The following is a 14725-nucleotide window of genomic DNA, read 5'->3' as shown; positions in this document are numbered from 1 at the left end:
AGGTTTGTCATGGTCTATGAGGGACATAATTAACCATCCAGGTATTGTAAGAAGCATGGTCTAAATTCAGCAATGGAGTACATTATATACATTCATCCTGGTGGGTTTGTGGAAAAGTGCTTGGAAACTGAGGTGAGGTCGGCCCCGAAGGTCTATCAAGAGCACACCATGATGGGAAGATGCAAGGATCGTAACATTCCCCGGCCAGTCTTTGCACTTGCCTCCGGGCCTCTGCACTATGCTCAGCACTACTGCACTTTCAGCATTCGTTCCATGAGAGGGGTAACCTCTACTGCACTTCAGCATATAATCCATGAGAGAGGTAACCTTGCTGCACTTAAACCAGGGTCCTGCTATACTGGGCACACTCTCCCCTCCCCCCTCCCTTGCACTTTGGTCAGTACACTTGCATGACCTGAATTTACTAGGCCTAGTAAGTTCTGTCTTATCCCCCCCATGCCTCCCCTCCCTAATCTGGTGCACCTGATACACTCCATGCACTTGCACTAGGTGAATTGCCGCCAGGCCTAGTATGCTAGTTACTTTTTTGTTAGATCATCTGGAAACTTCAAGGCTTAAGAGTGAAGCTACTCTTTTTTTCCTTGCTCCCTTCCCACCTTGAAGCGCTTTGAAGCACTTCACTTGTGTATAAGCGATGTTCGAATAAACACTTGTAATTACAATGGTAAACCACGCTTGTATAGAGCACTTGGAATCCAAAGAACGCTGTTTTGGTGGGAGGCTCGTGGCAGTGCTTTCATGTTCCCTTCTATTTCCCTCACTAGATTTGAGATAAACCATGTATCTCTTTGGATGCTCTCAGCGCTTTGTTGGCTTCCAGCGGTCAGGATCTGTTGCAAGCCTTGTGAGGACATTTTCCAGGATTGTCTCATGGGCAGGGTGCAGGAAAGAAGGAGGGACAGGGAGCTAAGCTGCCCATGGCGCCTGACAGTGGAGTGGGGCAGAGAGGAGAACATAAGGCGACTTGGTCATCATGCTTTGCTGGTGCAAACTGTGTATCACTCACAACCTTCCCTTCAACGTTAACACACGTCATGCCCTCATTCTGGCTGCTCACGTGATACTCACAATTGGTTGCTGCTGAAGAACAGTTCTTTCTAAGTCACCCTGCTCCCAAAATTCAGCTGCCACCAAAAGAGCTACCTATAGTTGGGGAAAAAAGCAACATTGTGTATTATCATGCAACTTTTTGTGTACACTAGTAGTAAACGGTGACTTTTGCGGAACGTAAATTAAAATCTGGAAACAAAGCCCTTTGGCCAAAATCTTGCAATACTAAAAACATATACCGCATTCAAATACATTGTAAATCTTTGTAAGGATGTAGGAGCAAGATGAAAGTTACATAAGGCTGATATAAGGGCAAGTTTTATCACATGAAAAACAAACTAGAAGGAATAAAGACCTCAGGCTGTGCACTGTGAAGCAACGGCAGGCGCTATAAAGCACTATGGAAGCAACCAACAAGATATGGAATGCTGTACATTTCACATTTTCCGCAGGTGAGGGGTTTGCTATTCTGAGCCCCAGCGCATGCCATGACCCTGACGCCCCATGCTATTAAGGTGCAGGTGTGGGTTTGTAAGGTGCAGGACTGTTTGTTTTTGCACCCATGCTCAACCATGGGGCGAGACCCGAGGAGCTAGCTAAGTAAGGGACCACGCTGGAGAGCAAGATGAACTATGGGTGGTTTGAGAGCAAGCGTGAGAGTGTGTGAGAGAGGTGAGCGTGCGTGTTTGCATAGGAGAGGCCCACGTGGTACTCGGCTCGCCCCTGCTCCATGATTGCAGAGGAAGGCTGTGGTGATGAGGCCCGTAGAACCTCAGCCCCTCTTCTGATGTTAGCTGCAATTGGAGGAAGGATGTTGGAGCTCAACAGAGGAAAGGAACTTTCTAAGGGACTGACGGAGACCCCACTTTGTGACACCCCAGTACCCCTGGGATCAGTGGGCGAGAAGCCGCTGATGCAGCCAAGCCAGTTGGGTTTAGAGCGGGTTAGAAACAAACATTTCTTATTGTTTTTTTTCTTAATAAGGGTTACATAAATCCTACTACAAACTTATAAGATGGTATAATAGTTGAATAAGTATGTCAGTGCCATGTAAGTTCTTATAAAGTTCGTATTATTGTAACGAAAATACCACTAGTTTCTCACACGTTCTTATAAGATCCTTGTAAGAACCCATAAGGGTTCTTTTCTGTGCGTGCGTGGGCAGGCATGCATGCCTGTGGCGGCAGCAGAGGGCCTTCGGACTGCTTTGCAGCATAACACAGACGCCTCGCGCTGCGCAGTTGGTGGCTCTGACTGAAATGCTGAAGAGGAGAGTGAGGAGGGATAGTGGGAGGACTCATTCCCTCCCAGCAAGCATGAAATGGGGAACGCATACTACCCCAGCACGGGGGTAGAAAAGACGGACAAGGGTGCACTCCACTTATATAGCAAAGCACCCCTCACAACAACCCCTAGGAATGTAAACGCAAACAAGCGGGAGACAAAACTAAGAAAGGACTTAGATGTCGCAAATGATGGGGACCACGTAGACCTTCATGGAAGTGTTCATACTTCGACTCCAAAGAGCCAAAAGAAGAACCGCAAAACCCGACATTTGTAATTCACACAATTTATTTTCTTTACTTGTACCGCACATCTGGACAGAATCATTTGCATCTGGGCGCCGTTCTGAATCAAGCTTCAACCATTCCAACGTGTCTTTGGACAGCCCAACCCCATCCATTCTCCAAACGATAGTGCAGTCAAGGAGTGGTTCTATGCTGGCAGGCTGCTTTCTTAAGACATCATGGATAACATGTTCCTGTTTACCTATACTTTCATGATGATTTATATTCTCACCTCTTTTCAAATAAATGTTATCAATTAAAGTTAAATAAAACCTCAGCCAAATAAACAATGTTGTTCAGATTAATACATCGTTTCAAATCAAATCAAATAATACAACCTAGAGAATAATCTTTTAATATCGAATTCAATAAAATAATGCATAATACACTTAATTGATAGCAACAGTATAATTGAAACTAAACGCCACATTTGTTTGTGGGTTTGCGGCTTGACGAAGTATTATTCCTTATACAATTTCACACTGTTTCACCAATCTGCACCAAATTTTGCATATTTACCTGGTAGGACAATCCGGACATTACTGGCTACATGACATTTGGATACCCCACCCCTTTCCCGAGAGTTCAGCAAAAGTCAAAATGATTGTTGGTTTGTGGCTTGAAGAACCATTGTTCCTTATACAATTCCACACCATTTCACCAATATGCAACAGATTTTTCATAGTTACCTGTTAGGACCCTCTGGACATTACTGGCTACATGACATTTGAAACCCACCCCTTTCCCCAGATTTCAGCATAAGTTAAAATGTGTTTGTGGGTTTGTGGCTTGGCGAAGCGTTGTTCCTTATACAACGCCACAGTTTCACCAATCTGCACCGATTTTGCATAGCTACCTGTTAGGACCCTCCAGACATTACTGGCTACATGACATTTAGGCACCCCATCCCTTTCCCTGGATTTCAGTACCTTCACAAACGAGACGGTTTGCCTGAAATGGGCAAAACATCAATGTGGTCATAGAAGGACTGGCCCCGACATGAGGAACAAAACTCAAGGTCTTCGAAAACCACGTTACAAGGCCCTAGGACGGATGGTTTCGGAGATATTTGCACCGCAATGCAGCACAACGAACTGCACCATGCTAGCGTGAGGCGACAGGTGGGGAGAGAGCACAGAATGTCCCCGTATGCAGCAGCACACCAACCTTGCTTTCCTCCAACATCTACTCTGGGGTATGTCAGCCAGCCACGCATACCCATTCTCGGTGCAGGTTACTTCAGGGTGCAAAGCACATCAAGCGATAAGCGAATCGGAACAGCGACCTACAGGATCATTGATTTTCAACAATTGATGAGAGTATATCATGTCCATCTACATAACCTGTTCGGAGAACGTGTACTTATGCTAGTGACTTCTAAAAGGTAATTCGTTCTCTTTAGGTTAGTTTAAAAATGTTTTGATTTTGAATTATTTTAAATTGTAGCACACATTATTAAACATTCACATGCACGTTTTACATTTGAAAATTAATTTGGGAGTTAATTCATAATAAACCACTATCAAATGTTGAGCTAAATCCGGCCATCAACAGTAACTTGTCATTTATCAAAACTGGTACTCATTTTACAGACCACGAAAGGATGAAAGTCTAAGTCGACATTGCTTGGATTCGAACCTGCGACATACAGATCACAGCAGTGAGCGCTTAACGTGCTGTGCTATCTCATAACTAAAACTACAGTTCTCTCTGCTGTCAGCCACTTGAATGTAAATGACTTCCCTACTAAATAGAAACAAAAGTTGTATTGGTAAAGCCATCAGCACTGAAGGACTAAATAACTCCCAAACCGGAAAACTGCAGTCTCTATTTTCAATTTTCAGTTGCACTGGCATCAGTTTTGGGGGCAGTCTTTAGGGCTGGGCAATGAGGCAGTTTAGGGAGTCATGGAATTGACATGGGGTAAACCTGGGGCAATAAGTGACATGGGGCAAAATTGTGTGTGATTGATAGTTCTCAAGGCAAAGAGCGTGGCATGGTGGGAAATGGGGCAATGAGAGATACATTAGGCACATTAGGGTGGAAGGGGGTTTCTAGTTGCAGCAAGAGACAGTCGGCAAAGCTGGGGCGAATAAAAGTGACATATGAACACCCCAGTGAAATGGGGCATTTGAGATAATTAGAGTGACACTGGTTGAAATTGTGGGAAATTAACTGTGGTGGTAATGGGAACTATACTAAGGAAAAATGAGAGCAAAGCGAATGACATGCGGCAAGTCACGGGTCACTAGTAGTTTGGAAAGTAACCACAGTGCCATGGGCCGAAACTAAGGGCAATTAATGTGACATGTGCGCAAATCTGGTCTGTTAGCGGTCCATTTGTGGCAGTGAGAATGACCGCGGGAATAACAGGAGACAATGTGATGATTGTGGTAACAGAGTCACAAGTGTGAGAACTAGGGCAATGAGGGTAACACAAAGACATGTCTAAGCCACTGGAGCAGATGTGGGGAAATTGAAGTGACATGGTGCAAAACTGGGCTGGAGCAATGTGGACAATTTTGGTGTAATGTGGGGCAAAAGTGGGGACAATGTGGACATTCTATTAGATAACAGCGGAAACAGTGGCAATGCGAGTGAGATGTGGCCAGTCATTGGGAGTTCTGGGAGCAATAAGAGTGACATGGGTGGAAACTGGGGCATTGTGAGGCATTTTGAGGGGAAATGAGATTTACACATCGGAGGGAATGTGGAAGAAAACTGGAGGTAGTGAGTGTGGCATGGGGCCAAACTGGGATAATGAGATTGACATGGGACAAAACCGAGGTAATGAGTGTGCAGGTTAAAGAGTAAAAGAGCAGTTCCAGAGGCAAAGGCAGGGGTAATGAGTGTGGCAGTTGTGCAGGTTAAAGAATAAAAGAGCAGTTCTAGAGGCAAAGAGAATGTCTTAGGGGAACAACTGGACAGGAACAATGTGTTCGTTTTTGGAGCAGTTGTAGTGAATGGGTCAAAACTAGGGGGAATGATATGTGGTCAAGCCAGGCAGCAATAGACAGTTCTGGGAGCAATGAGTGGCAACGCACAAAACCATGGGCATTATAGCCAGTCTGAGGCAATGAGAACGACATGAGGCCAACTGGGTGAAATGTGGGCAGCATGAGGGGTCAGTAGGATAGTTCTGGTAGTAATAATAGTGACACAGGGTAAAACCGGGTGAGGGAATTGTGTAAATTATTGGGCAATGTGAGTGAATGGGTAACATAAGTGAAATGTGGGCATGTTAAAAGTAAAGCTACCGTTCTGGGGCAGTTAGTAACATGGGTTAAAACTAGGGGCAATAGGGTAGTTCCAGCGGCAAAGAGAGTAGCATGCAGCAATAATGGGTGTAATGAAGTGCTACACTTGAAACGACAAGGTTAGATGGTCAGTGCTAAGACAATGAGAGTGTCATAGGGCAAAATCACTAATGCTCCCGCGGTATTTCGCCCCCAGAAACATCCTGCAGAAGCATAACCGCAATCACTGTATGTGTAATACCTCAAGGGGCATGTTTGTCTCCCTTGCTATGAAATACCCATCTAAATCCCCTGCCTGATTGGTCGGTTTCGGACAGTGTCCACTTCCCAAACTAGGCAGTTGATAGCAGATCTTTCAATAGCATAGGTAAAGTCTTTCAATTCATTAAAAACGAGATGGATTGCAAGAGGGTTAGTCCGAATGCATACAAAACAGAATGCTTAATTGGATCCCCCAATCCCTCAGCCACAAATAAAACCGACATTTTTGAAGCAATCCCTATGCCAAACGTTGATATAAAAATGTAAATTACAAAATAGGTAAGTAACCTCTGGGTAAATGATCCAACAAGCCAATAAAGCTGTCAGATCCTCTAATTATTTTACCCTATGACCATAATGCAAATCAGACCATTCTTATCAGGAGTCCATCATTCGGCGTCCGTTGCCATAGCGACCATTGGCTTCTACAATAATTATGGGAATGCTTTGCTGCTTGGAGCACACTCATATGTGCTGGATCAGTTATAAATAGTTCAAAACATTGATGCCAGACTTGTAACCCGATACTCCACGTATCGCCCCAGTACTGCATTGGCTTCCTGTGTTTGCTAGAGTTACATTTAAAGCATTAACCATTGTTTTCAGATCCAAAGATTAAATAGTACTCCAGTACCTTCAGTAAATGTTCAGGCCCACCCACCCAGCTGGAGCACTTCCACTCTAAGCACTAAACCGGAGCACTTCCACCTCTAAGCACTAAACCGGAGCACTTCCACCTCTAAGCACTAACACTCTTCACACCATTCAATTGAACAGGCTTCAGAGCCTCGGGGTGGTCTTTCTAGGTTTTAGCCACCAAACTTTGAAACACAACACTACCTAAGAAACTTCGGAACACTGATCTGTTCTTATGCTTCAGGTGCAGACCTACAATGTACTTGTTCTAAGGAATGCTTATATGTTTACATGCTGACTGTTTAGTGTAGCACCAAGCCACGTTACTGCATGAATCGTGACCATGGAAACTACGTTTTTTCTGGTTACTGCGGTAATGCGCAAATGCTTGAAAGTTACAAGTCTTCCACATCGCCACTGCCACTGTACATGTGCACCCCTCCGCCTTTTTCGGTTTTGTAAACGCCAGAAAAGAATTGTCTAAATTTCGAGTAATGAAATGAGCAAAAAGATTTATTACATTTGGCAGGCACAGCATCCAAGCATTAACACATGCCCAAACGGCGAACGAATCCTGCCCTTCAAATCCGCTCCTCATACCTATTTCAGGCTATCAACCCCAAAATATCAAAAGGCACTTAGTGGGCCTTTTGGAACGCTACTCCCGCCTCACTTTGAACAATAGCAGTCATTGGGCCTCATTATGAGGTTGGATGTAGCCTTGCCGGAGCCATAATTGCCCTTTCGCGGGTGCCGGTGCCGGTACATCCCCATTCCCATTTGAGCCCAATAAGGCTCAATGGGAATGGAGATGTCGGTTGCACCGGCACCGTTTACAACGGTGCCGGTGCATCCGACTTGCTGTGCTCGCGCTGCCTGTCAGCCCGCCAAGCCTGACCTGGCAGGCAGTGCGGCACCCGCGAGACACAGCTCGTAGTATGGCGGTACGGTAGCAACGGTGCCGGTAGCGCTACCGGCACCGTTGTTACCTTACCACCATACTTATAATGAGGCCCATTATCTTGAGGGATTAGACCACTCTTAATGTTCATGTGCATGAGATGTCACATGGTGGTCTACTTCTGGGTGAAAAATGGCCGTTTACGCACACTTCCGGTCATAATGTCTTCAGGCGATGGGCGCAGGGCAATGAGCATGACAGCATCCAGCACCGGTGAGATGAACATTGTTAGTTCCAGTTGAGACTGGCGCGAGCCATTGGCACAAACTATACAACCATGCCCCACTAACTGTAGCCATGCCAAATGTCTGTTTTCAGCATTTTACACACACATGTGCAGGCCAGATTTTTGAAACAAGCATTGCCTGGAGCCAATAAGGGCAGAAGGGCACCCCAACCAAACCAAAGCAATAAACACTAAGAAAGAGGTTATGAGGATGACATGACCTAAAATGTAAAGCCTGATCCCGCCACTTCATATTTACAACCTCCCTGTCCCCAATTATCGGTGCATTATTTTATTTACTTGTCTATGCCACTGGGGGCTACACACTTTCCCAATGCCCCTTTTGCGTGTCTAGTGTGACTATCACAACAACTACGTGCAATTTTCGCTCACTTCTGTTTTTTCAGGAGTTGATGTTTTGTAAGAGCCCGCCCATCCCCTTCTGACCGACTTTAAAGGTCATCTACAGTGCAATCTAAGCATTAGTCAACTTTATTAGAATGGCATTTCAAACTTCCAAGTGTCCATTCAGTTCTTGTTGTAGAGCTTCTGTTTGGTTATCTCATGGGGAACAAAAGAAGTGAACATGTCAGGGGTCGAGGGGCGTCAAGCGTGCCTCCAGGGTGATGTATTGCTGACCAGGGTCTTCCTCTTACTAGAACACCTGCCATGCCAGTAAGAAGAACAACATGGTCATGTGCACAGTTGTGTTGCTATGAGGTTGCTCAGAATGCTTATTACTAATAGGACACATATCAGGACTACATCCTGTGGCTGTATGGCGAGCTACCTCAAATGCCCCTTTCTGCCCAATAAACACTACTTCAAGTGCGTGTAAGTTTGTCTGGACATTCATGATTTTCCTAACTTCTGGTATCGGGCTCTGTGCATTCTCAATGCCTCGGTACCGCCTTGGGTCATCCCTTCAGACACTCTGCATGAATACTTACCGATGTGTTTTCTACTGCAGGCCAATACACCTTAAACTGTCTAGCTACGGTCTGCAAAGCAAAATGTTTATCTGCCATAGGAACCAACACACACTCTACACACCTGTCCTCACTGTGAAACAGCAAACTTCCAGCTAAAGGTAGCACTGTTGCATTTCCATCTCAACAAATCCTTTTATGCATTAGTGCTACCTGAGCTTTTCCTAGCTTATTAAGACATTGCAGCTGGGGTGACTGAAGCGGACACTATATCCATATTTAGGCAATTCCTAACCACAGGTCTGGGGTTACACCTGGGGCAAACGTAAGGCACCTAGCTGAACTGCCAGGTCATCGACCATTCCACTCTTCTCTGTGTCTGACCCAGTCCCAGTTGCATCCAGGCCATGGGCTGGGCCTGACTTTGCTGGTGGGGCCCCGATGCCTTTGATTGACCCCTTGGCTGCAAAGCTGCACTCTCGATGTCCGCAGGTCTATCCACCGTACTGCTAGAAGTCTCTCCAGGGACACAGGTCTTCTGTTATTTCAGGGTCATTTCCCAGGATTCCTGGTCAGCTGATGTACCTCACATCTTCACAGATGCTCAGAGTTCAGAAAGCCTTGCATCTCTTCATAGGCCATGTCCCATTATAGTATTCGCCCCAGTGTCATCACTCCATTGACCAACTGGATAAGGGCCTCCGTCGTGAGTTTGCTGAGAGGCCCCATTATATACAGCTCTCCCATATTTGCCTCGGTGTTGCTGAGCTCTGACCCATAGAGAAGTCAAGTTGCTTGTTGTAACTGGCCTCAAAGGCCTTTTAACTTTTGCTCCTCGTATACACCGCAAGCTGCAAGGGCTGTATTTTCCCCATCCCAAATTCGATCTGCTACTTTCCTTTTTATCGCTGCCCCCTCTGAGCAGTTGGGAAACTAAGGCCTGAAAGGCAGATAAAGGACCAGTATAAATCATTGTTGCCAGTGTAGTGTTCAAAATAGCACACCTGAACCCCTGACCTATCTATTTTGCTGATAGCATCCTACTTAAGAGACTGACTACGTCTGTGCGTTCTTCATGAGCACAGGAACTTCAAATGGGGGGGACACCCGATATTGGATCAAAGTACTGTCCTATTATCTAAATCTTCATTGTACTCACATGAAGCAGGAGTAGTATTTGAATGCACTCTAACTGCCTCTGTACTATTTCTAGAATTGAAAGTGGAATTGAGTCACTGTAAGCCTTTCTTAACACTACACTCTGGTGCTCTATACTGCACTCTTCCAGTGCGGCCTCCTGATGGACACCTAGCAGCAGTGGAACTATGTCAGTAGCCCTGCGACCGTTACCACTCTGAACCCTTTCTCTCACCACCGCCATGGTATTGGTCAGGTACAGTACCAGCAAATTATCTTCAGTATTTCTTTTCTTCCCAGCCTAGAGTGCCAAACAGCATGGCAGTAACATGTTAAATCTGACATATGTAATGGTGAGTCTTTCTCTGATAGCCAATTAGAAAAAGCTTCAGATGGGTAAGAGACAACACAGTGGGGCACACAGCTGGCCTTGGCAGAACCCTTAACTACATTTCCAGACCACACTCCTAGCTCCCATTCATTTCACATTTTCCTCCCTGCATTATACACCGTTTTAATATACCAGGGGCCAGTACTGGATATCAGATGTAGTTACTACCATGGAAAGATTGTAGCACTGTTTTAACCCAGATAAGAAGGCATAGAAAACATTGGAAATCAGAAGAAAGTGCAAAACAGTGCATAAAAGAGACATCTGAAACGTTGAATCCCCAGGTGCTGCACCCGTTTACAGTGGGTCACATGGACCCATGTTGGACGTTTCACAGCAGAATTTGAGACCAATAAAACCTGTAGTGGTCGCTACCAGAATGGAGCCAAAGCAGTGATATGCTATGATATGATTGGTTATTTATAGCATGCTTTATATCCAGAGGTTGCTAAGAGAGTACCCAGGGATCGAACCTGTGTTGCTCCGCATCGTCTTGCTTCCAAGGCGAGCACGTTACCCTTGAGCTATCCTCCCAAGACTGTCTTCTTCTAATGTATCTTCATGAGGACACAATCTCCTGGTTGCAGTGAGTGGATGGGCACACGTGGTTCACTAGGTAGAGATGTCGTGACTGGGTTGTGGACAAAACTGACAAAAGCAAAACAAAAGAGGTGATGGCTGGAAGGCTTAGAATTAATCATAACCTCTGGCATTGCTGTGGGCATCCCTCCAAACCATAGTTCTTTGCCTGGTAAGCCATTACAAAAGGGCAAAGACCATACACAAATCAGGCTTGGTCCCACCCCAAAAGGAGCAGTCCATCCCAAACTGCTCAGTGACATCCCTTCTGCACGAGATCACCAGCATCCCCAGACATGTTTCTGCCTCATTGGGGGTCATCAGTGGTAGCTTGGGTCTGTAGGCACAGCAGGCATGGGATCCACATCTGGGCTGTAAGATGAGTAGCCTATATCTTTATGGCACTTGTATGGGGAACCAAAGTCTGGGCAGTGAGAAATAGATCTATCCTGGAAAAAGTCTTATGGACTGATGAGTAAAAGGTTTAGTCACGTTCGTATTGGTGATGAAATTCTCCAGGTTTCCATGACATCTACCTCCCGCAGTAACTTCCTAATGGATCTAAAGTTGTGGAACCCCTTTGGGGAGGCTGAGGAGGTCTTTTCCATCTGAGGATCTATGACGCAATTAAAATCTCCCCCAATGATTAAATCCCCCATTCTAAAAGCTGGATAGTAGGAATGAGACCTGTGAAAAATGTGTCCTGGTTGTCATTCAGGACATATAGTACAACCGGTGTGAGCGGTGCCCTGTCGCACAACCCTCTCACGGCCAAGTATATTCCCTGTGCCCCTTAATGTTATGTCAACCTAAAATCATGTAGATCTGAACAATAGGATGTTTATATCTTGTTTCTTGACCTCGACACTGCTAAAATAGCCCAGAGTATATGTCCAATCTTGTGTAGAGGAGGTCCCGAGTGTGGCCTGCACTCCAGCCCATTTTGAAGTACCAGGAACGTTCACACCGAGATAGGTGACGTATGATGAGCAAATAAACCAGCAGAGAGCCGCAGTAGGGCTCTGCCCAGTGCCTATCAGAAGAACAATACCTATTGAAGTACCAATAACCAGACAACCATGGACAGTAAGGTACCATTGAGAAAACCCTACCAGCAAATTAAACGAAATGAAGGTTGCTTAAACACTGTCCCGGAAGAAACTCAAAAGGCCTTAATTGAAGACGAATGGTGATGTCACGAAGGCCCGGACAGACCTGCACATAGAAGATAAGACGACTCAAAGATGACACACAGAGATGAAACACCATGAATAAGGATATTGTGAACTTAGAAGGAGAGACGATGTTGAAATATAAAGAAACTTAAGCTACAAACAGGATGGCGATATTCAACCAGCTAACGCCTGTACATACGCTCGAAACTGCAAGAAAGCTAAGGAAACAGTGCAGCTTGCTATGTTTAGTAGAAGATAGACCGCGGCAAGCGCCACCTATACATATCTACCTCAACAAAGCACACTATATAAGGGTGAGTCCACTTTACACAAAAGCAGAATTAACTCAGGTTACTAGAGGTCAAACAGGACAGGATTCGTATTCCAGCTAAAACGAGAAGAGATGGCTGAATCGAAACTCAGCAGAGGCAACGTGCACCAGGAAGAGCCAAGGTCAGATCAATAGAAGGAGTGAACAGTAGCTTCGTTGAATCGAAACTTAAGAACAGAACAGCCTATCTCAGGAAGGCCGAGATAAGGAGCCTCAGGCAGATGGCAAGCCGAATAAGAATTAAAATGCACAAATAGAAGGAAACTAGGCAGATTCACGGTGTGAGCAGCACGTGACCACCCGAGCGAGAAGGAGCACAGGTTCACACCTACGCCTGGCTGTCGCCCATACAGAGATATCATAATTTTTCCTGACAAGAAGATACAGTTTCGAGGCCAACCACAGCCAACTAATTGACACATAGCCACTAAAGTAATGATTGATTGAAGGGAGGCCGGGTGAATCTTGGGGCATCCTGCACCTGGCTGACCATTCTGTGTGCTGCTAAGTAAAGTGGAGATTTATGCATGGGGTTGAAGCCAACCCAATCACAGTGGACCAAATAATCTAGGGTCCTATAGATAGTAGAACCAATGGGACGTTGTACTCTTAGTGACGACTACAAGAGTAATGTTAGAAGGAAGGGCTTAGACGCCCACCTGATAGTGTTTATCCAATCCCCTCACACCGTTACCATATACAGATTTAGTACCTATAGAAAAGTTAACTTTTCCTAACCAATAGAATTGCATGTTAACTTTTGAGTGTTACACGTCAATGATGACGAGTTTTGGGTATAAATGTTACTGTTTGTATGAAGTTCTTGGGAGTTGAAGCGAGACAGACTATCGCATCACTGTTGATTTCCATGTTTCCCCATTTTTTCCACTTGTCATTAAACGGACTCCCCTTTGCCAAACCATTGAGTTGTCCTTATTGAATGGTGTTGGAGTAATATACCTGCACCCCCATCCATCTCAAAGGTGCAGCTATCTCGTCTTAAAGTACTGCGGAGCAAACCCCGACTCTATGCGCTGGCCGGGGGTCTCCCCAGTACACTTGGTAGAAGAGATTTGATGGTTTACCGATTATTCGACTAAAGTAAGACACCTATTGACCGTCGACATAAAGAAACTCTAGGTCTTCGGCAATATCGCAAGTCCTTTGCCATTCGGCTGAGTAGACCGTGAAGCTCCCCGTAGACAATGGTAGCATAAGCAAAAAGTCTGCAGAAAGGGCCTGAAGGGACCCGTTTTCCCACACATTCCTTCCCATTCCTACGGGCAGCTGAGCGAGCGAAAAACTGAAGGAGGCGGTAACAAAGGCGGTGATACCGAGGGTCCAGAGACGAACCATGCGAACGGTGAGTGAAGAAAAAATTGAATGCTTTGGTAAACAGTGTATGCCTTAGAACAAGTAAAGGGAAAAGGGAACGGAGGGAGGAGGGAAAAACAAAATATAGTTAGAAGTAGAGAAGACTGTATATATATATAAGGGGATAATGACTCAAGAGTAATAAAGGGTAAATGAGAGATTACCGGTGTAGACACCCGAGAAGAGAGAGGTTACCAGGGCAGACACCTGAGAAGTGAGAGGATTCGCCTTATTCCTACGCTTTAATATAGCGGCTAGAAGAAACGTGTACCCAAAGTCCCACACAATGGGGAATGAATAGGCTACAACAATGTTTAAAGACGTCGTGAAAGGGGTACGTTTACACTCCACGAAGAGGTCATAATTAGAGCCAGAGATATTTGTGTCCAGCTGGTGTCCGTCTAGTTTGGTAAGCGTCTGTCTTACATGTTTTCTGTCGTGACGTCATATGTATTGAACATTTTCTTGAGGAAATTGAGTTAACATTTCATGCGATTTGATAGCTGAGACAGAATCGCACCGGAATTAATGTTTTTTGAACAAATTGGAAGTATAATATTACGTGAAAAATTTGGATTGGAGCTTGCGATATTTGGTGCTCTTTCATATTATTGGAAGTGTTGAAGTTGCATGAAAGCATTGACAAGTGTTATTTAAGAGGAAAGGGAACAGATTTAAGCATGGAAATCATTACTCCATTGGCATACTTATGCAAGCAATTGCCAAAACACGCACCCAAGTTAAAGAAATATAGTACCAAGTGGATTAAAGGTACCGGCCACAAGATGTTTATGCCATGGCCACAAAATGGGTCTTTATCCAAAGCCGT

The 14725-nt window shown here is 45.1% G+C and overlaps 1 protein-coding gene across 2 annotated transcripts in view; it reads right to left on the bottom strand.

The window, feature by feature from the left end:
• PDE6B (phosphodiesterase 6B) overlaps positions 1–14725 on the bottom strand; it is a 653633-nt gene that overhangs the window by 77625 nt on the left and 561283 nt on the right. For both annotated transcript variants that reach the window (XM_069626382.1, XM_069626383.1), the window contains one exon: positions 1090–1164. In XM_069626382.1, the coding sequence (XP_069482483.1) occupies positions 1090–1164 (75 nt within the window). The remainder of the gene's footprint in view (positions 1–1089; positions 1165–14725) is intronic.

The sequence above is a fragment of the Ambystoma mexicanum genome, chromosome 6p, assembly GCF_040938575.1.
Source record: "Ambystoma mexicanum isolate Mex_15411 chromosome 6p, UKY_AmexF1_1, whole genome shotgun sequence".
Classification (NCBI taxonomy): Eukaryota; Metazoa; Chordata; class Amphibia; order Caudata; family Ambystomatidae; genus Ambystoma; species Ambystoma mexicanum.
Note: the sequence above shows the minus strand (reverse complement) of the source record. Positions and strands in the feature narration are given on the sequence as shown.